At 39.5% G+C, this 23,374-nt stretch overlaps 2 protein-coding genes across 2 annotated transcripts in view; both read left to right on the forward strand.

Annotated features, from left to right (window-relative positions):
- clpb (ClpB family mitochondrial disaggregase) overlaps window positions 1–5,660 on the forward strand; it is a 41,082-nt gene extending 35,422 nt beyond the window's left edge. Inside the window, exons 12-16 of the mRNA XM_088921336.1 lie at window positions 648–804; window positions 1,379–1,452; window positions 1,833–1,952; window positions 4,050–4,154; window positions 4,700–5,660. Coding sequence (XP_088777462.1) covers window positions 648–804; window positions 1,379–1,452; window positions 1,833–1,952; window positions 4,050–4,154; window positions 4,700–4,918 — 675 coding nt within the window. The 3' untranslated portion in view covers window positions 4,919–5,660. The remainder of the gene's footprint in view (window positions 1–647; window positions 805–1,378; window positions 1,453–1,832; window positions 1,953–4,049; window positions 4,155–4,699) is intronic.
- Window positions 5,661–18,736: 13,076 nt separating this feature from the next.
- On the forward strand, window positions 18,737–22,442 carry phox2a (paired like homeobox 2A). The gene is made up of 3 exons (XM_088922198.1): window positions 18,737–18,959; window positions 21,402–21,589; window positions 21,960–22,442. Exons 1-3 carry the CDS (start codon window positions 18,737–18,739, stop codon window positions 22,440–22,442), a joined length of 894 nt encoding a protein of 297 aa, XP_088778324.1.
- The last annotated feature ends 932 nt before the right edge of the window (window positions 22,443–23,374 follow it).

Raw genomic sequence — 23,374 nt, forward strand, 5'->3', positions numbered from 1 at the left:
TCTCCAGTTTCTCTAGCATGCATTTGTCCTTGGAGATTGCTTCCTTAATAACAGAGCATCTGAAGGATTAATATCACCTCCTCTTCCTTTAAAGGTTGTGCATAGATCTTAAAAATCTGAGGCAATGGGAAATCGATAGCTAAGCGGCAAGAGCTCCAGACAGTACCCTGGCTTTCTGCTAATCAGAGGCACTCAGAGAAGAAGCCAAATCACCAGTGCTGTTTTATGGTGCCCTCAGCTATGCCCGCACGAGGAGACAAGATTTCACATAAAATATAGGAATCCTGTCACTTATTTCATTTGACTTATTTTGGAAATAGAAATTTCTCTCACAATGTATGTTATGTTCTTTTCACTAGGTCAGAGTGCCCTGCATTCTGAAGCATAATCAAAGAAGTCTGATTCATTCCTTGAGCGCTACAGACATCCTCACAGCTTATCCTTCATCTGAATGCCAGTTGTACAGACAGATACCGAATCCCTTATTTATCTAGTGTGGTTCTCCTTTGAATATCTCACAATTGATTCTGTCCATTTCCTTTTTTCCTTCAGTTTTTGGGCTGTGTTCTCTTTACGGTGCTAATACACTTCAGAGCCACATAAAAAAAAATCTACGCTCTGTCCGTTTTTCCTAAATCTTTCCCTAGGGAAGGCTGACCGATGGGAAAGGGAAGACAATTGAATGCAAAGACGCTATCTTCATCATGACATCCAACGTGGCGAGCGATGAGATTGCCCAGCATGCTCTGCAGCTCAGACGTGAAGCTCAGGAAGTGAGCCGAAGGAGACTTGCAGGGAATCTTGGTGAGATCTTAACCCGTAATAACAATATTAGAACCATACTGCAAAAACAAAAACTCTAGTTATTTCCTATCGTATTTTTAACTAAAGCTTATGGTCAATTGAGTAATAAGATACTAAATTTTCTTTGGCTTTCGATAATAATCTAATTATACACAAGACTGACAATAGCCAGGCTTAATTTACCTTTTTTGTTCCCAGAAATGGTACATTTTGATATTACAGTAAATGATTAGAACAGTTAAGATCCAGCTCTAGTTTTCCCAAGTCAGACAGCATTTATTCAGTTCACCAATTAAAATGTAACCATAGCTGTTGGTCAGATGCATTTCTGTAGTTATGGGCTATAAACTGGCAAAGGCACAGTCTGGTGTGCATTTTCTGTCAGAAGACCTGAAGAAAGACACTGTCTCTGCATGGCATTTGGTTGTGATTATTTCAAGTTCTATTCAGTCTTGTGTGTTGCTCATGCCTTATAACTGTATACTTAGAAACATAGAAAAGATTCATGTTCTTTTGTTTAAGATACGTAGTTGTTTGTATACTGCTGTGCAGTTCATAATGTTTTTCACTGCAGATGATGTACAAATAAGTGACAAAATCACCATATCGAAGCAGTTCAAGGAGAATGTCATTCGCCCTATTTTGAAGGTAATCACACCTCATTTGCCAGACCATGATTGAATTAAAGCCTGGACAGATGTTTCTTATGAAAAGATTACATATGACTGGGGATTGGTCGAATAGTTTTGCAAGCCTGAGGTCCTGACATTTACCCCACCAAATCCTGGGTCCAGAGTTTGAGTTGCATTTCAAAATGAAATGATCAATAATAATATTCATATTGTTGTATTTTTCAAAATCCCCTTGTAATAGCCAGCTTGTTTTGACTTGCATTTAATTCCTTTAAATATTCCTGTTTTCTGGAAAGATAAAAAATAGTTTAAATTAACCTGTATTGCTGTATTATACCGTCCATGGCTTCAGTGGTCTAGACCCTCTCAACAGCCGCCTGTCCCTTCTGTTCCAAGGCACATTTCAGGCGGGACGAGTTTCTGGGTCGGATCAACGAGATTGTTTACTTCCTGCCTTTCTGCCACTCCGAGCTCATCCAGCTGGTCAGCAAGGAGCTCAGCTTCTGGGCAAAGAAGGTAACGGTTCCTGCTGTACAGATCACCGTACATCCTGTCACCCATGCCCGCCCCGCTCAGCATGTCTCTTCTCAGGCCAGCCTTATTCCCCACTCTACACAGGAACTGAACTTAATCCACTACTAGGGTAGAAGGCATGAGGCCAGCCAGATTTCTACGGCCTGTTTTAGCTTTGACCAACACTGGGCTTTGCAAAAATTGGGTGATTCAGGTTGGACGACAGTCGAAAAACTTTTTATTTTGTGTTACTTCACAAAATGACATAATTCAATATTCAGTGGCTTTGTAGTTGTCTTTTTTTAAGCCTTTTTGTAACATTTCTGGTGATTTCTCCTAGGATTTGTTTCAGAAGTAAAATTATTACACAGTCTGTGTCGGGAGTAGATATAAACGGAAGCACAGCAGCTCCTGAATCAGGGACAAGCCACCACCGTCATGTGGTTCTCAATGTGCTGGTGACATTATACCCTTTCCTATGGCATCAATGAATTTTTGCCTGAGTAATATATTGAAATCAATGAAAGATTTCCTCCTCTGACCAAATCATATTATAGAATTTAACAGCTGGGGGGTTTATAAATATTTAATTATTACTTCACTTAATGCCAGCAGTCATATCACCCTGTAACTCACAACTGGTTACCCACTGAAGCTACGCAGCGTTGAGCCTGGTCAGTACCTGGATCGGAGACCTGGAAAACTATGGTTGCTGCTGGAAGAGGTGTTAGTGCGACCAGCAGGGGGCGCCCAACCTGCGGTCTGTGTGGGTCCTAATGCCCCAGTATAGTGGTGGGGACACTATACTGTAGTGGGCGCCGTCTTTCGGATGAGGTGTTAAACCGAGGTCCTGACTCTGTCACGTATAACCGGACTTCGGTAGATAAGGATCCTATGCCAGGCACTTCAGATGGCGAAGGTTAGAAGTTGAGTCGGTAGGCGAAGACGTGGTCGAGTACAAGAGCTGGGGTCCAAAATCCGGGAAGGAGTCGAGAGTTCGTAAGTACCAAATCGGGAGGCGAAGACGTAGTCAAAGGGAGGTGTTGAGTCAGAATTCCGGGGGTCTAACAACAAGTAAAGCAGGGTAGGAAACGTACGAATACGCAGCTCAGGGAGGAGACCTCAATCATGAGCGAGGAAGGGAAGACTAGTGAGGGTTTAAATAGTGCTGAGTAGATTGGTGCATGGACATTTAGGGAGAGAAGAGCTTGCGTTTCATGACAGACTCTCAGTGGTCATTAAAGATCCCCGGGCATTTCTCGATAAGAGTAGGGAGTTAACCCGGTGTCCGGGCCAAATTTCCCCCCTCGGGCTTTACCGTGGCCTCCAAATTGTCCCCATGTATGATCGGCTTGCACTCGCCCTGCGATGGACTGGCACCCCATCCAGGGTGTACCCTGCCTTGCACTCGTTGCTTGCCAGGTAGGCTCCTGCTTCCCACAAGACCGCATGGTATAAAGCGGTTTGGCTAATGACATGACATCACTTAATTTTTGCCAGGCTTCTTTTCTTTCAGGGCTTGCTATCTATCCACAGTTTGTGAATTTTACTCACTGACCGTCCTGACCAGCTCCCTTCTGAGCATTTACACTCTGGGTGTTTTACAATACAGTCATCTGTAAATACAAACAATCCATTATTAAGTGTGAATATAAAAGAAATCTTCTGTAGTACTAAAACGCCCATACTGGTAAATTCGAAGTAATACATTACTCACTTTTTTGGCATGTGACTAGCTATGTAATACTACTTCTGGACTCCCTCAAGGCAGCAGTGTACACTTCTGTCCTGATTGGGTTAAATCACAGGAAATCATCATTCTCATCTTTGCACATTTTAAACTGCTAAATAATTGATTTATTATAGTTATACACACTTACTCATAGTAACATTAAAACCAATGCATGCTTATTACATGTACTTAATGTGTAGAGCAATGTAGTTTCTGGTATTTCTGATGTATTATCATTTTAAATATATATGTAAAGATAAAATAACTTTACAAAAGAAATATATGTGGAAGTATTGTTAAATGGTCATCTGTTAAGTGAATGCATTTCTTTTCCTATATTCTGTGTTGAGTTTCTGTTCTTTTTACAGGCCAAACAGAGACACAACATCACTCTGCTGTGGGACCAGGAGGTGATGGATCTGCTGGCAGGAGGGTACAACCTGCACTACGGAGCCCGCTCCATTAAACACGAGGTACAGCAAGAGCCTGCTGTGTGCTGGAACAAACAGACATGTAGCCCCACTGGTTCTCATTCCTGATGGTGTTTCTGTGATCCTCGCTGTTTGTACGCAGTCTACACAATTCTGCTCCTAGTGTTTGCGACCTGCACACTCAAAAGCAGGCTCTTCAGGTCCGTTCTCCCAAGCTGGTTGTTAATCTTGCTAAAAAATCTAGAGAGCCAATGTTTATATCTGCCATGACTTGACTTCCATTAATCTCCAAATTGTAAGCTTGAGAAATACCCTTGAGAACCTGTTTCCTGTTACCGATAATGTACAAGATGCCTGATGGTTGAGGCTGTTGGGTCAAAAATATAAGCTAAACAGCAGTAGGTGCTTTTCCACTTTTCCTGTGTCCATGCCCACAAACTCCGAGAGAAAAGTAACTTCTCTTGGCTTGTCTTGTGTTGTCGTTTGAGAAGTTTACGAAGGGACAGTTACAGAACATGTGAGCAGCTCCCTGTCGCAGGTTGTGTGAAACGCTCCTCTACTTTGGGTGAACTCTTCCCTTTGTCCAGGTGGAGCGCCGAGTGGTGAACCAGTTAGCCGCGGCCTACGAACAGGAGCTGCTCCCGCGGGGCTGCACACTACGTCTCTCTGTGGACAGCTCTGTGGAGAGCGGCTCTGAGGGCCGGGGCCCCAGCCTGCGCCTGGAAATAGTGGGAGAGGACAGCACTTCCAAAAAACTGGACATCCGGCCCCCTCTTAACCCAGAGGAGCTGGCTTTCTCTCTGTGATTCCTTAGGAGCTGCCCCTCGCGTGAAGGAAGGAACATTCCTGCGTACTGATAGCTTGCAGGTTCTGGTGAAACACTGAAGAAACTGTACAGGAAGAACCACAGGCTGTGTAGCCAACTTACAAGCATGTTCGCGTGTGAAAATCCCACTGATAAAATCACTGGGACAGATTTCATTTTCTTCCCAGAAAAAGAAAAGCATCCAGCCTCACCCATGCTTGTAGACAGCGTAGGAAGCAGCAGCACTGTCACCATTTCCAGCAGTGTGGTAGTGATTTGGGCCTTCTGGAGCTCAACAAGATGGGCCACCTAGTTTATAAACTAGACAGCAGCTAGTGACAGGAGCTGAAACACAGTTTGAATGAGTGTAGGGCCCCAGCAAAGAATTTGAGGTTTCTTACCACAGCAAGGTAACATTTAAAGAAAAATAACTTCCCCAGTGAAACAGCGCAATGCACAGCCTACTCTCTTGACATATGATGCTTTATGTTTCCTGGCCTTATTTGGAAGATAGAGAGACCAGGCTATTGAAACGATATAAAGATGAAGGGCATTAACAGAAATGTAGAGTTGACAAGATGCAGAATTATTTCATCATATAGTAGTCTATTTTGATCATTAATTTCACAGACAATATGAAAAAGAGCCTGTAGAAGTGGAGACATTGTAAAGTGCTTAAGAACTTGCTTCAGACTTGAATCCACTTGTCTTTGTATTAGAGTGAATAAACCTGCTTCTTCAAACTCTGTTGGCTAAATTGTACTTCAGATTTTCTATCTTTAATCCCTGGTTTTTAGACAGCCCTTTAGTTATCATTTTCTTGTTTGCAATATTTCTTCATGTTAATAGTAATATCATAAACATGTATTTAATTCATCGCATTGCAAAAGCTCAGGTTCCATTAAAATATACAGAAGATAGACTCCAGTTGCTACCTGGTCAAAGTATGCAGATTTCATCATCATATCACATATACATATTTAAGTGCTTTATAAGTCCAAAGTTCAGTTATATTCATTGATGCAATTTATGAACAATTTAAACAATCATTGTTAAACTCTTAGATTTAAATAACTATTTGTGCTTTACAGTTGAAAAGTGCCATCTTTGAAAAACACAAATGAATGAACTATTTCACTTTTAGTACAATATACATTTTAAAAATGAGTATTATACAGAAGTTTTAAGAATAATTTCTCAGTTAATCTCCAACTCCCATATCCTTTTATTTGTCTTGACTTTGCCATGCAAATAATTATGATGTAATACTTCATAAAATGGCATAAATATGGTAGCTCTGAAATTCATTCCCATTAAGATATCATTATCAATCCAAAGAGCATCACTGCTGCTACTGGATTGGCTCTGTACACAAAGGCAATACAATGACGGCATTTGGTCCCACGTCAGATCAGACAGGTGAACTGCATTTTGCTGCAAATGTGCACGTTAACATCTGAAAGTACTTAAGAAACTGATGGGAGGTTTTTTTTTTTCCTATTCCACAATAGGGACGGGAAAGAATGTATTTCATTCATATAGAAGGGGCTGAAAGGAAAGTGGGTAATAAATATGAGTGAGAAGGGTGTCTGAGTTGTTTGGGCGCTTGGATCTTTAGTGGAAGTTTGACAGAGTTCTGGGTGGGTGGTTCTTGAAGATTTCCAGGTTGATCTAGTGCTGTGCAGGGAAAAATATGCTACTGGAATGTTAGACGTGTGTATGTGGCTGATGCAGGAGGGGGAGGAATGCCGGAGAAACACATTCCTCTTTTTCCCAGCATCATTCCTTACATATGTAGAACAGGGATTCTTCCTGTGGGGCTTATTTAGCATTGAAAAGAGTGACATTCCCCCAGCCCCCTGTAGCCAGGCCCAGACCCCCCAGCTGCCAAACTCCAATCCCCACTTCCAATGCACTGTCTGTGATGGAGAATCACAGGGCTTGTTCTGAGTGCAGTAATGGGAGAGAGGACTATAAAAGGTATCTGTTCATTTGACTTGTACCAAGTTGTTAAGTGTAGTTTTCATGGCTTTGATGTAGTCAGAAGTGATTTCATAAAGATTTCAGAATTTTAAATAGAATAGATACATTTAGGGAACAGAGCCAGAGAACCAAACTGACACAAGTATGATGCTGGTGTGATACAAGTTTGCTATAAAACTGACACTAGAAAATGCCTTTTTTACAAGGATTTAGCAAAGTGAGGAAACTGTTACATGGGTGGCTCCCATGTTGGGGGATCTGTTAGAATCACCTTTGCTGTTGTGATTTTAGCACTGTGTCCACAAGTCACACCTGAATCGATCAGCCAGGATTAGCTGGACATTCAAATCATTTGGTTTTGGCCTTTCCAGGAGCGAAGAAAGAAAATCATAGAACTCCGTGTTCCCCCATCAAACATTGTCATGCCACTGAGTAGACAGGGGTCCGGCAGAATGGTCATCTGACCGGGCAATAGTAACCTGTTATTCCTTGAACTCCCTCTTTTAAGGCTTGTCAGAAGAAGATCTAGGAGGATTTTATTATTCATCAATCACCCTCACTTATTCATGGATTAATATTGGAGGCGTAACCTTTGAAATGGACTTTTCAAAGGTTCCTTGTCTCACAAGGTTCTTTGTGTCCAACTTGTACAGAATGTGGTAGGCATGCAGTGACAAGTGCTTTATGTAGGAAAATGACACTTCTTGAACTGACATTTCACCTCAATCATTAGACGGGTTGCTGTGCTGCCGTGAAATTGTGTAAACGCTGGTTATTTGCAACATCTATTAATGTCTAGCACAAACAAAGAATGATGGAAAAGTTTATGAGCTCCAAGTCATATTTCTTTGTTTTTCCTAATTCCTGTATTATTGATTTCAATCGTTAACTTGTCCGATAAAAGGTATGCTGCTAAAAAAACAGTCTTTAAGTACAAAAGGAAAAAAAACTAAAAGAAATTCATAATTGCTGGACAAATAGAAATCCAACAGGGGAATTAACAGCTCTGGGCCTGACAAAAGGTCATTAAATATTGGACAGAAATCTAAGCGTTATTAGAAAAATATTGGTTTCAAGGAATTTTGTATCGAGCAAAATTTAAAATCAGTGTCCTGTCCTAAAAAGGTGATTTAAGAATAGAGTCAAGAATGAAAAATCATTTTAAAAAATAGAGAGGAGGGTAAGCTAGAAAAAAAGTCACAAGTGTGTAATGTCTGATAATAATAATGATAAAAGGGGAGGGTCCAAGTTTATCCACTTCTTATGGAGCCTACATCTCCGTACTGTTTTGGGGGAAAATATTCCAAAACTGTTTTTTTTTTTTAGTTTTGTGGCCCATTGCCTTTTCTGTGAGACCCTGCTCTGGGGTGCTGTTGATGACACACAGTGATATCACAGGCCAAGGAGTGGAGAGGGGACAGTAGAACAACACAAAAATGCAGCAGTACCTGGTTTGCAGGTAATTCTGTAGGGTCTTTCAGAGGTCTTAAGTCATGTTAATGAAACTGAGCTCATGAACCTGTGAAAAAAAATATGCAGTGGTCACAACATTTCTGCCCTCCAGCTGTGCACCAATAAACACTGGATGTACAAACAATGTTGCTTCACTTAAAAGTATCTGAACAATTTCTGTTTGCTTTCTTGTAGTATAAAGAGTTTCACAGTGCTCAGCACATTTCTTCAGGTCCTCTGTACAGTCGATCTGATGTGGTTTGTTGTGCCTGATTTGCCGACATATTGTGTCCTGAAGCCACAATGTGGATGGAAGTGTTTAACCAGGTGGCAGAAAGATGAGCACATCTCTGTAATAAGAGTGTTCTGAGGATCTTGGGATAGAAAGATTGCATGTGTAGACAGACATATTTAGATGATCACAGAAACAATGAGGACTGATTAAGACTGGGTTAATAAATCATTTCCATAAGTAGCCCTTTAAGATAAAGACAGTTTTTAAATGGCATTGATCTAGCAGATCTGTAAGTGTGCAAGGAAAACCTATGAATGGGTTATAAAGATATAAAATCCCCACTCTTGTCCTTTCATCAACCTTCAACCCAGAAAGGGTTAAAAACAACCTAGATATCTCTACGTCCTCCATGAGTACAGGGAAGAGGTTGGAGTATGTTTGTGTGTGTGTATTGGAAAGGCGGGTGGGAGTTATTCCAAAGAGCCTGTCTGTCACACTATTTATATTCCATGCAATTTTAGTGATTGAATTCTGAGTGAATGAACTGAAAACAAATATGTACTTTAGAGGAGACCCAATACGTTGTTTACAGAGGGTTAGTGTAGCGGAGTGGGCATATGATGTTACTCATATTGTGTTACTAGGAAAATGTAATTCCAGTAATGAAAGTAAATAGTGAATTAAGTTATTGGGAGAGTGAGGAGGGCTTCATTAAGAGGCTGTCAGCAGTCGTTTCTAAGATTCACTAAAATAACACAATTTGCGCTCATCTTTTGTACTGCAGCAGGCGGCCCTGCCTTTTTGGTTTACACCACACTGAAGTAAAAAGGATGCTCTGCTTCCAGCCCTGACAGAGAGTAGTTATTTTTCCCACAGAGAAGGCAACCTGCATGCAGTGTGTCTGGGAGCCTCCCTTAAAGATAGGTGTTGTGTATTCACTGCACTTCACAAATCTTAAGCATATAATGACAGATCTGCTGTGTTTTTCTGGTTCTTCTGCATACACTGGGGTTTAATGTCTCTTTGTCACATCTTTTGCGCTGATGTATTACTCTCTCCTGAGCTCTGAAACTGACTTTCTCACAAGCAGAGTGTGAAATGCTGTTCCATGACCACAAGACCTAACCTCACTGTAAATTCACCGGAATTGCACGGCGAAGACAATTAATTCATCCTTATCAGATTTTTCTTTTTTTAACCAGAGATAACAATTAGCCATTTTTTGTTATAGATTTGTGACCAATGTTTACAACTTGGATTGCCAAGCAAAAATGTTCTCAAAAGTACATCGGCATTGTCTTCACAGGGGATTTGAACCTATGACTCCATGTGAGGAAAGACCAGAGCCCAAAAACTACTCAGCACTCGGTGGTTTAGGGCTCAAGTTTGAGTTGACATAGCTCAGTGCAATTGAAGTATGCCTTTAAATTACACTAATTACTCATCATTTCTTACACTAATGAATTCACTCTCGCAGTTTGCATTTATATTCTTGATTCTACCATTTCAAACTTCTCCATATGAATTACCATGTTTGTCTGTACTTTTAACCACGATTATACAAATGCGCTGCTCTTTTTCACTGTAGTCCCAGACAGTCGCTCTGAATATAATGGAGTTCTGTCCTGTAACGTTACTGTACTGTTTTTTTTTATATTGCAGCTGAAGTTATAATGATTCTGTGATGAGACACCGAAACTCTAAGTACATTAAGGAGTCGAAAAATCTTTTTGAATAGATTTGACGTTTTCCAGGACTCCAAGAATCATTAGGGCGCCGTCTCTCGGCGCTGCAGGTTTTCGGCTGATTACCTGCTGGACAAAATCCAGGCAACCGTGGGCGGTATTATTTACCTCACTCACTCTGGATAATACTTATCTACGTACTGATTTAAATTCCCTATATACAGTACACCTCCGTTATACGCATTTAAATGTTAACTCGAAGATAAAGGTGAAGCACCGTGCAAAATCAATGACTTTTCAAAAGCACATCGGACATACTGGTTCTTGGATATTTTTTTCATAATATAATGATCTACAGGAAATATATAGAAATTAAAAAAAAACACCACTTAAACATTTGGCCAGCATCATCGTCGCGTTTTTAAGCCATATTCTTAATGTACTTCTAATAATTTCATAAAGCTGGACTATTATGAAAAGTGTTACTTCTGCGAGATCTCAAAGTTACTTTTGATGATTTAAAAAAAAGAAAACTTCCTCTCCGTCACGTTACGACACAGTTGAGTCGTAGATCCGACGGTAGGAAAGAGCTGTTATAGAATTAGTTGACAGGCTATTGTTTGTACGCCCGCCCGTACAAAATGTTAATAGTAAAAAGATGACGCCCAAACCCGTCCACCTTTTTTCAAGATGGGGGGAAAAAAATCCATTCTCCCTAATTCGAATCTTGCTCTGGGACAGCTCGCGTGGCAGATTGCTGTCTAATTAGTTTAGAGAAAACTTAATTCAATTAACTTCGCACAACTCCAGCGCCCTGCCAGTTGGGCCTTCCTTTCAGAAAGGCAACCCAGATCCTCTGATCTAATTATCTTGTTTGGAGAAGCTGCCGTTTCTCTCCTGGACCATTTCAGGTTGAGCAGCTGGGGGGGGGGGGAAGAGATGTAAATGTAAAAGGAGCATGTTACTTAAACGGAGCTTCTCATGGGACGTCTCTTATTGCTTCCCAATATTCTGATTTCCATTTTACCTTATATATACTTAAATATGTGTGTAGCTCTTTTGGTTTTCTCGTCTGCTTTTTATCTGATAATTATTGGCTCGTTTTAATAGTAAGATGGACAGGCGTTTTATTGTAACATTGTTGTTTGCATGTAATTCAAGGTATTTTTAGTTTTTTTCCCCCAGTTTCAGTGCTTCTAAAACACGACATATGTGGGATTTAGAATATATATTTTTTGTTTTTAACAAAAGTCGACAGACTGTGATGTTCGTTTTCGACGCTTCTTCTGCTTCAGTATAAAACGTTATTTACTCAAGGTGACTTTCAATGGTTACAGTAGCTGAAGTACGTTGCGATAAATAGCCTATAAAGTGAATGGAAACATAATAAATTAGAGAAAATAAAGTTACTGCATCTAAAGTACAGGAGATTACACGGTCAGGAAATAAAGCAGCTCCCTAAAGTAAATGAGAAGCAAATAATATAATATAAAAAGTCAAAAAGGGTAGCAGTTGATGGGAAACGTTGCGACAGTCACATCCTTATAAAAATAATCAAACAGAAAAAGGATCGATTTAGATATGTAACTGGGACATTTCTAAACCACTAGATTATATGTGTATAGAGAAACCATGCGTGTCATGTGTATAGAAATCTATAGGTCAACTGTAGGTTAGTTTTGTAAGGAGAGAGGCAGGGCTAGACAGTCCAGCCAGCATTCTGTAATCCAGAAATGTACTCGTCCATTATCATCAAGCTCTTGGGCTGCTTGTGTTCTGTTATTAAAAAGGTGCCTCAAAAATAAAATTGAATATCAGTTACATTTTACTAAAGACGATATCTGAGGAACCGGTTGTATATGATAATAAAGGTAAAAAATAAAAATATTTTATTTAACCGATAAGTGGACGAACAAGAAATTTTACTTTCCAGCTGTTTTCCTGAATCACACATACAGAGCACTTCAAAACCAGCTGGTGTCCGAGTTTGTGAATTGGTCAGCCCTTTCTCGAAAAGTTAAACTGTTGCCAACTCTGCGAAAAGAGCAGCGACCTTTACTCGTGTTGAACACCACACTAGCTCTCCGTCTAATCCCTTCAAAGAGAAAGCCTCTCGTTCTGTCTAATCAGACTTTCAAATCCACTACTGTCGAAGTGTTTGTCTTGAAAATGGCCTAAAATCTCGGCTAATTCCCTCTCTGAGGGACCTGAAAGGATATAAAGGGGGTTTAACTTTGACTTTAAAATTCATTGGTGATTAACCGTAACATTAATGGCCACTATTCAGATTCATGACGTTTGGGTAAATAAAGGCGTGAACAAAAGTTATAAGGGGCTTCTCTACACCGAAGATTGACAGCTCGGAAAAGACACTGCATATTAAAACCTATAAAACTTTGCGTTCATATGATCCTTTTTGTCTTTAATGTATAAACACATTTCAACTATGAAACAGTAAAAAGTAGCCTAGCTGTTAAGTAATGTTCGTTTAACTGAAATTCGGTTAATACGATTTCTATCTTCTACATGGTTTTACGATAGTTTTATTTTTTCTGTTGTGCAACAAAGCTATGAACAGTATACCAATGAAACTGATTTTTTGTGTTCTATCTTGTATTCAGTCAAACGCACTGATTTCCTTAGATATTTCATACTCTAACTATCGCTTACACTTCAATGCTAAAAGAGCAGATTATATTAAACTACCGATTAAGGCACAAAGTGACTGCTGAAACGAAAATGATGCGACCATTTCTTAAACTTTAAAGAGATTAATTCACGAGCAGCTTTGCAACTGAATGAATCCATTCTACCGTTAATGTCTTTGGTATAATGGCATTTAATGTTTCCAATAGCTCATGTACAGCTATAGCATAGTGCGCTTGGATCTAACAAGAGCCTTCTGCCCTGGACACAAATGCAGATGTGAGGGTGACAGAACTAAGACCGATCGCTTGTGAATGCAGATTGCCTTAATAAAGAGGTAGAGTAGCAGAGCAGGGTAAGATGGATGAGAGCAGGAAACGGAGCTGCGGTGATGGATAGGTGAAAAACGGATTGATAGTGGGGATGAGGGAGTAGAAATGGATGGGACAGCAACAACCTGGGTTCAAAGAAAGGATATTCGGGGGGCCAATCTGGTCTCTGTCCCGGGGCTGTAAATTAAGTCTCTGTAAGATGTAACGGGTTTCAGAGACAAGTCTTTTCAGGGGGAACAGTCCCCGAAGCAAAACAAAAAAGAGGTGATTCAGTGTGAAATGTCGAATCTCTGCAGCAGTCGATGAATTTTACCACCTGATGATGAAGACTACACATGTGGCTCTAAATCTGGAGAGCAGGAGGAATTGTTATAGTCCCATTAGGTTGTTGTCTTAATGCACCCCAACAATATTTGAATGATGGGTACACGACGTTTCCTTATTGTAGGCAAAACGGCTTTCTTTCATAAGTAATTAAAGCGAACGATTAAAGCTTATTTAAATGTATTTCTTCTTCGTAGTTTCATGTTTTATTTTAAGAGCTTAGTTTACTAACCTGCTCTTATATTGCGTAGACATTTATATAAATGTAATTGTTAAATGTCATTAATTACATGGTGACATTCGCTTAACACAAGCTAAAAAAAAATCACACGATAATGTAAGTATAATTTAAGTGGAAAATATTAATGACACGATTTTAGATTTGACTCGTTTATAATATCTGAGAAAGTTATTTGGTTTTTCAAATTAAAACAATAAGGTTATATTTATCGTAAGTGAAGTTTAATTTGTTATAATTCAGTTAAGAAAATGAAGAATGATTAAAAATGCAGCTTTATCATTATAAACGAAACTATGAGTAAAGACAAAGTTGCAAGCAAGACTACAAATACTTTTCAAAAGGCACAACCATATAAAGTGGTAAATGACAGTTTCGTAATTATTAATTTGAAAGATTTTATGGAACTTTTTAATACGATTTTATCTCCATATATGATTAATTATTTTATTGGAGTACCTTATTGAATGTAACAATGTATGTCTTTTTAAATTATTATTGTAGATGTGAGGCCAAATAAATTCTCGAAATGATTTTATTACCACCATTCTTTTTTGTTGGATAAAAGGTATTGTTGAATTATATACGGTAGTGTCCTTTCGCTTTGAAGCTGCTTTCCAATATAAGTCTGCCTTTGAAACATAAACATTTTTCTTTATATAAAAATGCACTTTTTATTAAAAATTATCGACAGCCCATTTTTCTGGTCTTTATAATGCAATGAACTACCGAATACATTATCATTCCTGATGCAACAATTATGATTTAATTATCACATCAGGAATGATAATAGAAAAAGAGACAGGCAACAATTCATGAAGCCACAGAGGAATATTTTTAGTTTTATATATTGAACTATATTCTTGTGTGCGTCTGACATGTTAATTCGTTTCAAAAAGACGATTAGTTGTATGATATACATGGGTATATTATACACGAATAAACTGGAAGTAAAACATGAAATCCGCTAACAACTGTGACAAAGCCAACCGAAGTTAAGACTCACCGGAGCCTTTTAACACTCAGAGCAACAATTACGTGCCGCTGTCCGTTAAGACAAGGTGCTGAAAACCCATTTCTTGATTCGTTTACTGTCGCCAAAGAATCAACGAAGAACAAAAACTATAATATTATTATAGCAGTATTATTATTAGTAAAAATAATAATAGTAGTACGTATTACAATACGTAAAAACATTAATGAGATCATCTCTACTTCTTAATTTTCTTTATTGAAACTTTACATTTTAAATTCTATTCTATGTATTTATATGTTAATTTTACAAAACAAAATGTGTTAATATTATCAAGAATTCAGAAACACCATCTTTATGAAATTGCTTTTCCTTAAAAATGTAAAAGCTACGTGTAAGAAATGTAAAAAGAAAAAGGTAAGGCGCAGGTATTCGGCCAAACATTCGCACAAATACTCGTTTTAGCTGCAATTATAATATTTTCCAAGATAAAATCCCATGATTTGTTGTACAGGAAACAGTTCATATTAAAATATTTCTGTAATGGGGTCTTTTTAAAAAGTAAAAAATCGAGTGCTTTTTTTATTTAAATGAACGATAAATGGTACCACCGAGACTCCTACCAGTCTTTAATCCAGTAGCCTACTTATTAGCTGTCATATCGCTTCCAACCTTGTGCATCTGCGTTTTAGTGTGACAGAGAAGCGAGACGACACCAATAACTGCCCATGCTCTTAACTTCAAGCATTTCATAAACAGCAATACGCTACTCAGCGTGACACACACCCGGCGGAGCATTTACTTTCAAGCTCTCAGACACAAGACACAAGCGAAGTTAGTCGCGGCCATTCAAGCTTACAACACGTTACCGTGTATATTATTCATCACTGGCTTAGCAGACGCCCTTACCTAGGGCGAATTACATATATCATGTACAGAAATGTGTTCAATTACAAACACAATCACTCACACTGACAAGTCATTAATTTTAATTACAGTTACCCTACCAGTCAGTCCTTCTTTCAATTGGTTTTACAGTAGAAATTAACTACGAGTTACAGTAGTTCATACAAACATCTGTGTATATATATTGCATGCCAATATGCAGGACCATATATATGGTAATACATGGTCCTACATATAGGTATATATGCTGTAGAAGGGGGCATAAAAGGAGATTTTTTTTTTATTCTGCAACCTATTTGCTCTCGAGTTATTTTAGTGAACCATGACAAACCTGCTGGCAGCAGCCTCTTTCAAATCTGGTTAAGTTACAGGACCTCTTGTGGCATTATACTGTAGGCAACAGAAAATACAAAAAGCAGTGGCCGGGCTCGGACAATTAAAGGGTCCGCTTAAGACAAGGTGCTTTCTCTCAGACGCTCGGCACATTGCCTTCGGCTGGTGGAACAGGAGCCTAATTCAATTAAGAAAGGAAAGCAGATATAATCAGGCAAGTGACATAAAATAGAAGATAGTCTTTCTTACCTATGTTATAAGCCATGAGATAGTAATAATTCAGCACACACTGAAACACGATTATTATTATTATTTTTGTTATTGTTCAACACCTATTTAATCTAACTCCGCGTGTCACTTCATTCAGATCCGATGTGTTTCAGTTCCCTGCACCAGCCTTAGTAAAAAAATACATCTGTTAAACTCGGTTATGGGAAATTGGACTTTTAAGGTTTCAGTCCATAGTTCACTATCATGAGCTATTTAATGTCTTCATGCTTCAAACACAGTCCTGATAGGTATACATTACCCGGAACCTTCAGTGAAGACTTGTATCCAGCAGGCTTCACATAACAAGTGATTTGACGAACGCCGAAATACATCAAACTAGTCATCTTAAAACGCATCTGAAAGTAATGTTTTTTCATGTAAAACGAGCCTACGAGCCTTTGACTTGATGCTACCTTTAAGTTACCACTGTGGCAGAGAAAAATAATTCTGCGAAAGTGACAAATATAAACAGAACTGTCACAGAGCACAAATCAAAACAAGAAAAAGGTGAGGCAAAGATAGCGAGTCCTTTAAGAGACACAGACCACATAAAGCAACATACGTCTTGTCTTAAAAATACTGAATATTTAATGCTATGAATATCGCAAGCGTATTTATTAAAAGTACATCGGAAAGATGTCGAATTGTATTTTGGTCTACAGTACATTTTAATCTTATTTTGATGCAGTCTGGTATCTATTACTCTTTACAGTTCTTTACTAAGCGCTGCTCCATTCTGGAGTAATTGTAATAATTATTATGAAAAATATTCCACGAAATTAATTTCCAAAAGCCCACATAATGTGTAATATTGGACAGCAATGTATTGACTCCACTTTTATCATTACAGACTCCGTGGATTTCTCCGTTTGAATACTAAAATATTCAAACGACCACATCAGTTGCTTTACAACTGTATTGCTAAATTATAGTAAAATTTCAGAGGACAGCAAGGGGACGACAAACCACAAATTTGATCGATTTTTAACTAGAATTTAATTAAATTGGGATTTCATAAAAGCGTAAACCCATACTCGTCATAGAACAAAATTATGGGAGTGATGGTATGAAAACAGTTCACTGGTCAAACAATCATAATGTGATAAGAGACTCCTCGGGCAGCTCAATTCGCTTCATTTACAACGTTAAAATGTCATTAAATTGTTTTAAGTACTGTTCGAGCCAATGAAATATAGATGAACGCTGGCAATTAATTTCAAGTAAAACAATATCAAGTATTTACCTCCTTAATTAATTTCACACATGAAAGTCAATATTTTCTTCCCGAATGAAAAGCCTTTAATTTAATCCCATAAGTTAAATTGTTAACACAGAGCACTGGGAAATCAGTGCACTATGTAGCTTCTGGCATCGAGGCTTACTTCATCTTTGTTTCTTAAGGTTACCTATCATTCGCTATTTTACCGTGTTTCATCAGTCTTTGCCGTTTGTAATATTTAATAACTCTTGCTATGAAGAGAAATGCCACCACTTTGCTCAGAAATATCACTACATAGCCGTAGACGTTGTCCTACCATAAAAACGAAATAATACATTCACAACGCTGTCCTATAAACGTTTTGAAATTTAAGGCAAGGGGGTAGTTCTTCCCACTTCAAAATGTTACCTGAGAGATCAAATTTGCTCGGAATCACAGCTGATGACACTGCACTACCATCTAAAACAATTGGCCAGCGCCAGTGGAGTTTACAAATGTGACTTCCACGGAATAACATTCTGTGTCATATGGTGAAATCGGATGATTTTTTAAAAATATAATGTTGTGTATCGATACTGGAAATGAAAAGCTTTCATGAAAGCCTACAGCAAAACAGTTTTAACATAAAAGTGGCAGTCGACAAAAAGCTACAGAAAATCTATAAGAAGGGCTAAACACTAAAACGTCTCTAACTCCAAACACTGCTAAACGTATAATAGTAGTATACATAATCTATATAGCAGCTTCCGAGAAAGGGTTAATTGTGAATTAGTAATGCATGAGAAGTGGGAGGGAGCTGTCCACTAGTAATGCCCCCAATAGACTGGGGAGATATTGTCATGTAAAGAGACCACCGCCTCGCCATTGTCTGCAAAGACTGCCAAGTTTAATATAAACACCACTAGCTGCACAGGCGGAGCAGTGCGCTGTCAAAGAGAGCTCAAGATAGCGGAGACAGTCAGGGAGCAGAAAACGAGGAAAGTGGGTGCGTGCGAGGGAGATAAAAAGAGAGGGAGAGAGAGGGCGCAAGCTGTCAGAACCGAGAAACTGCAACATTTGGACTGCACTCAAGACGTCTCATTCCGACGGTGCGCCACACAAGAAAAGTTGGACTATCCTTTTTATGCCGCGAATTCGCCCGGTTCTCGCCCTTTCCCCATTTGTTGCCAGAACTCGCACTCGCCGGTAAAACTCGCTCGCCAGAGTCTGCTGTGCTGCCTCTCATGTACAAAATGGATTACTCTTACCTGAACACCTACGACTCTTGCATGGCAGCGATGGAAGCCTCGGCCTATGCGGATTTCAACTCCTGCAGCCAAACCAACACTTTCCAGTACAACCCCATCCGGACCAGCTTCGGCGCCAACCCGGGCTGCCCTCCCCTCAGCACCGCCAGCTGCACGCTGGGTGCCTTGAGAGACCACCAGCCCGCTCCTTACTCTACAGGTAAATTTGTCTGTAACATATCTGCTCGCCGCCACAGGCTACAGCGGATAACAAGTATTTTAAACAGGGGTAACCTAATCAAGTCGTAGAGCATTATGTATAGAATTATTCTTATACACCCGAAGAAGGCTCCACAGCCGAAACGTTATGGGTGCTTTTCTTCTCTTTTCTGCATGGAATAAACCTTTGCTTGTTCCTTTGCAGCCTATGCATGCTGACGCAGCTACAGTACCTGCTTGAACATCATTATTTTTATATACTTTATACATCATGTAAACTCAGAACTGTAGAAATATTTTGTATTATATCTCAAAGAATGCATGACCAAAAGGCCCTGTTAAATCGATTAATAAATGAAAACGTTGTAATTGAGGGATATTTAATGGAAAAGATGAAGGGATATTCGTGATTTCTTAATTCGACCACGGAAACGTGATTAGAGCAGCTAAGAATTAGCCAGAAAGAGTTTAGTGTAACAGAGCTTATGAACATACATTTTCCTCACAGAATTGAAGAATTCAACACCCACTGGAGTGTAATGAAAGAAAAGGTGATTATATTCATCTTGGGTGAAGTGTACCCTTCAATGGATAGGTGAACGAGGCACGTGACCTTTGCAGATTAAATGTACTTGTAAATTTACGGCTTTTAAAAATCTATTTCTGATTGTTCGCAAATTCGTAAACCATTTTCTAATATATACAAAATAGTGATTTAAAAGTGTTAATGATCATATAACATATGATGAAAAACGTATTTAAAAGCAGTAATCTTTCTTGGACTAAACTAACTCGTATTTAAAAATCACCCAATAAGTATATTCATGTTCCTCTAATACAATATAAGAACTCAAGAATCCATAAATGAATAATGTTAAAATCCACTATATCAGTGCTTTCAATAATCAAAACAGTTTTGAGGTAAAAGCAACACAACATCACATTAAGTTTTTTTCAGTGCAAGTCATGTGTTGACTTCACAAAAGGCATTCACAAAGGTTAAGAACAGAAGTGTTAAATTCGACACAAAATTGATATTCTCAACGCAATTTATGTGTTACACTTCAATAAAGCTTTTCTCCATTATATTATTATTATTTACAGACGCAATGCGGATCTGAAGTTGCAAAGTTGAGATTGGGGCGTGTAACGCCCAATACAATTCTGCAATGAACGTTGATTCGTTGTTTTTCAGTTTAAATCATTTCTGCAATGCATTTTTACTATTAGGCTTTAATACGAGGTTTCTGGAAGGTATGAAAGAAGTATATTACAGTACTGTACGTCAATACGGAAATGAATAATATTGTTGTAGGAGCCGGGGGTACATTCCTGCAAATGTTTACCGAAAACTCTCATTACCAGCTCATTCCAAACAAATTAACTAGTTCTTGTTTAAATGTTGTATATTCTGTCACCGACCGCATGGTCAAAATAGCCTTTTATATAGAAATTATAAGCAATACTACAAACCTACAAACACTTAAGCCTTCACGTCTGACCCTACACCTACAGTCCTTCAGGCCTATTGAGGAACTCAGCATTGAAGCAGTGGTCCCTCGGCGCCTGCAATTTTTCAATGGAATGTTATTTTTGCACAAAATAATTACTTCTGAAGAGAAAATGTGAACAACGTGGCGATACAATACCACAGAGGCGTCTAGACAGAAATCCAAATGCTGACTGTTGCATTCGTACTGTAATTCGGGGGAGAAAAACATCACAAATTCGATGACTTGCACCATTTTCTGTTCTTGAATGTAAAAAAAAGCACGTCTTTTCCTTGAATTGTAAGACGTTTTATTGTAGGCCGACGGCAAGATAACGAGTGTTCAAACTGGTATAGTTGGCAATGTTGGAGTTCTCATTTGACAGCGGTCGTGGCCAATGACTATTCTTAATCTAGAGAAAGCGAAATCTTACCGTACATTCCGGTTTGAATAAGGAGATGGTCTATAACCAACGATGAGAGGAAAAACACTACGTTTACAGTAAATACAAGTCTTGTGATGCACATACCAATGTATACGCATACACTCTACCAGTACCGTTAAGCAATTTATACTAACACAGTGAAAAGAAAATTCAGTAGAAGGAAAAAGATATTGTAGCACTAAAAATTCTATCATTATAATTGAAAATAGGATGCCAGTAGCTATCGACCCTTTTCACGTTTGCCTGCGTTGCTATGTTTTTACATACATATGAAGAATGGTAGTATTTTAAGATTGTTAGACAAGTTTCGTCCAAGGTTGTGTTCAGTTAGCAGCAGGCTGCTACACCAGTGTCACAAGGGCTCGACAGGATGGCTGAGTCGGTGGGCTGACTTCAGGGTTCACCAGCCAACGGTGTGTAAGTGTTCAACATACAGTCGCGGCAAGCGGTGTGTCGCTTTTTAATTGGGTGCATTGTTTTAATCCATGCAACATTTTTTTCTCCCCAGTGCCCTACAAATTCTTTTCGGACCCTTCGGGGCTGAACGAGAAGCGCAAACAGAGACGCATCCGCACGACCTTCACCAGCTCGCAGCTGAAAGAGCTGGAGAGAGTGTTCGCGGAGACTCACTACCCTGACATTTACACCAGGGAAGAACTGGCTCTGAAAATCGACCTCACTGAAGCTCGAGTCCAGGTGAGGAGCAAATTCCGCAGTAAACCCACCTGTACAGACCCAGGATTTCATGGATTTAGTAAAGTACGTAGTGAATAACTTCTAAACTGCACGATTAAAGGAAGCAAGAGCTCACTGGTAAGATTACCGAGAAGTGTACCTGTTTCCATTTGTGCCCTTCATTTGATATATTTTAAGTAAAAAAAACTTTATGACGCAACAACATTCCTGAATTGTGGAGCAGGTGCACCTAGTAATATGTGATGGAAACAAATGACTGTGAAAGACCTAAAAACCGTTGCTGAATTGTGCAGAGCAAAGGAGAAAAGCAGTGCGAGGACTGCGCAAATACCGCACTGATGGCTCACTTTGCGTTTCCTCGTTTCTGCAGGTTTGGTTCCAGAACAGACGAGCCAAGTTCCGCAAACAGGAGCGGGCCGCCAACTCGAAAGGAAACGGCGGCGCGGCTGGGGGTAACGGAAGCGCAGGAGCCAAGAAGGGCGAGCCCCGGTCCTCGTCCGAGGACGATGAATCGAAGGAGTCGACCTGCAGCCCGACTCCGGACAGCACCGCTTCTCTTCCCAGCTCAGGAAACATGGGTAGCCCTGGGAGCAGCCTGAGCCCCAGCCCGGTCTCCGTGTCAACAGCGGGGGTGGGTTTTGTGAACACCTCCTCAGCAGTCCCCCAGGGCCTCAAATCCCCAGGCTGGCCTAGCATCGGCTCCGCAAGCAGCGGGGGGGTGAACCCCACTGGAGTCCAAGGCTCTGACCTTTTGAAGGCCTGGCAGCCCTCGGACAGCATGGCGGGCCCCTTTGCTGGCGTGCTGTCCACTTTCCATCGGAAGCCCAACACTCTCAAGACAAACCTCTTCTAGAACTCTGCAGAACTCCTTAATGAGCTGGACTCCTTTAATTTATTTCACCCGGACAGTCACAGAGGGGGAGAATGCGTGTCCGAAATAACCAAACAGTACTACCACCCCGTCTCCTCCAACTGTTATTGCCACAAAAGTGTTTGTAGTTTAGGATACAGGTCGAGAAAAGCCTCGGACAGTTCTAGAACTGGACCCCTTGGTGTTTGTTGTCTCTTATAAGCTGCAGTTTGTCAAGGAAATGCTGGTTCAGGCTCCTTGTATTTCAGTGTGCCCCTCGAATTTCTGTCCTTCTGCCTGTGGGGATGGAAGAGACTTATTGGGAACTACTTGGGTCTGCATTATATTAATTCCTGCCAAGTTTGAAATGAACAAACAAAAGAAATGAGGTCCCTAGAATTCTCTAAAAGTGAAAAAAACTGTCCACTGTTAATCAGTAAGCACAGCTCCCCTTCAACATACTCTGGTCAAAGATTCAAATTATGTCAGGCATTGTTTTGGGGAATTTTTCTTTTATTTAACTATTTATGTTTGTAACATTTATTCAGTCCTGTTCTCTGAAACAAGAGAAAGCAATGATTTTTCTCACATACTCAGCATTTGTTTGAATCCTTACCTTTCATACACTGTACGTTCTAGTGATTCATAGATTCACTCTGTGTTACCAATAACTTGCAGGTGGGGTTATGTGCTTTCTAGTGATCAGGACACTGTAAATCCTAAAGCAATAATCCAAAACAATATCTGAAAGAGGAAAAATGGCAATTACTGATTCTTGCACCACAAGTACTGACAGCAGTGGAGTTCTCAAGAACAGCACATTTAGTCTTCTATAAAACTAACGTGGGAGAGAACTCGGTTTCCTTAGTTTTAATTTAATAAATTATGTGACCCAATAACATTAAAAAATAAGAGCAGAATAATTTATTGAACAA

Source organism: Atractosteus spatula, chromosome 7 (assembly GCF_055471065.1).
Source record: "Atractosteus spatula isolate fAtrSpa1 chromosome 7, fAtrSpa1.hap1, whole genome shotgun sequence".
Lineage (NCBI taxonomy): Eukaryota > Metazoa > Chordata > Actinopteri > Semionotiformes > Lepisosteidae > Atractosteus > Atractosteus spatula.

Bases quoted from the DNA above. Each gene is read 5' to 3' on its own strand.
- phox2a (XM_088922198.1), top strand. From the start codon at position 18,737: ATGTACAAAATGGATTACTCTTACCTGAACACCTACGACTCTTGCATG. The intron at 18,960-21,401 runs GTAAATTTGTCT...TTTTCTCCCCAG, and splicing joins GCCCGCTCCTTACTCTACAG to TGCCCTACAAATTCTTTTCG. The intron at 21,590-21,959 runs GTGAGGAGCAAA...TCGTTTCTGCAG, and splicing joins TCACTGAAGCTCGAGTCCAG to GTTTGGTTCCAGAACAGACG.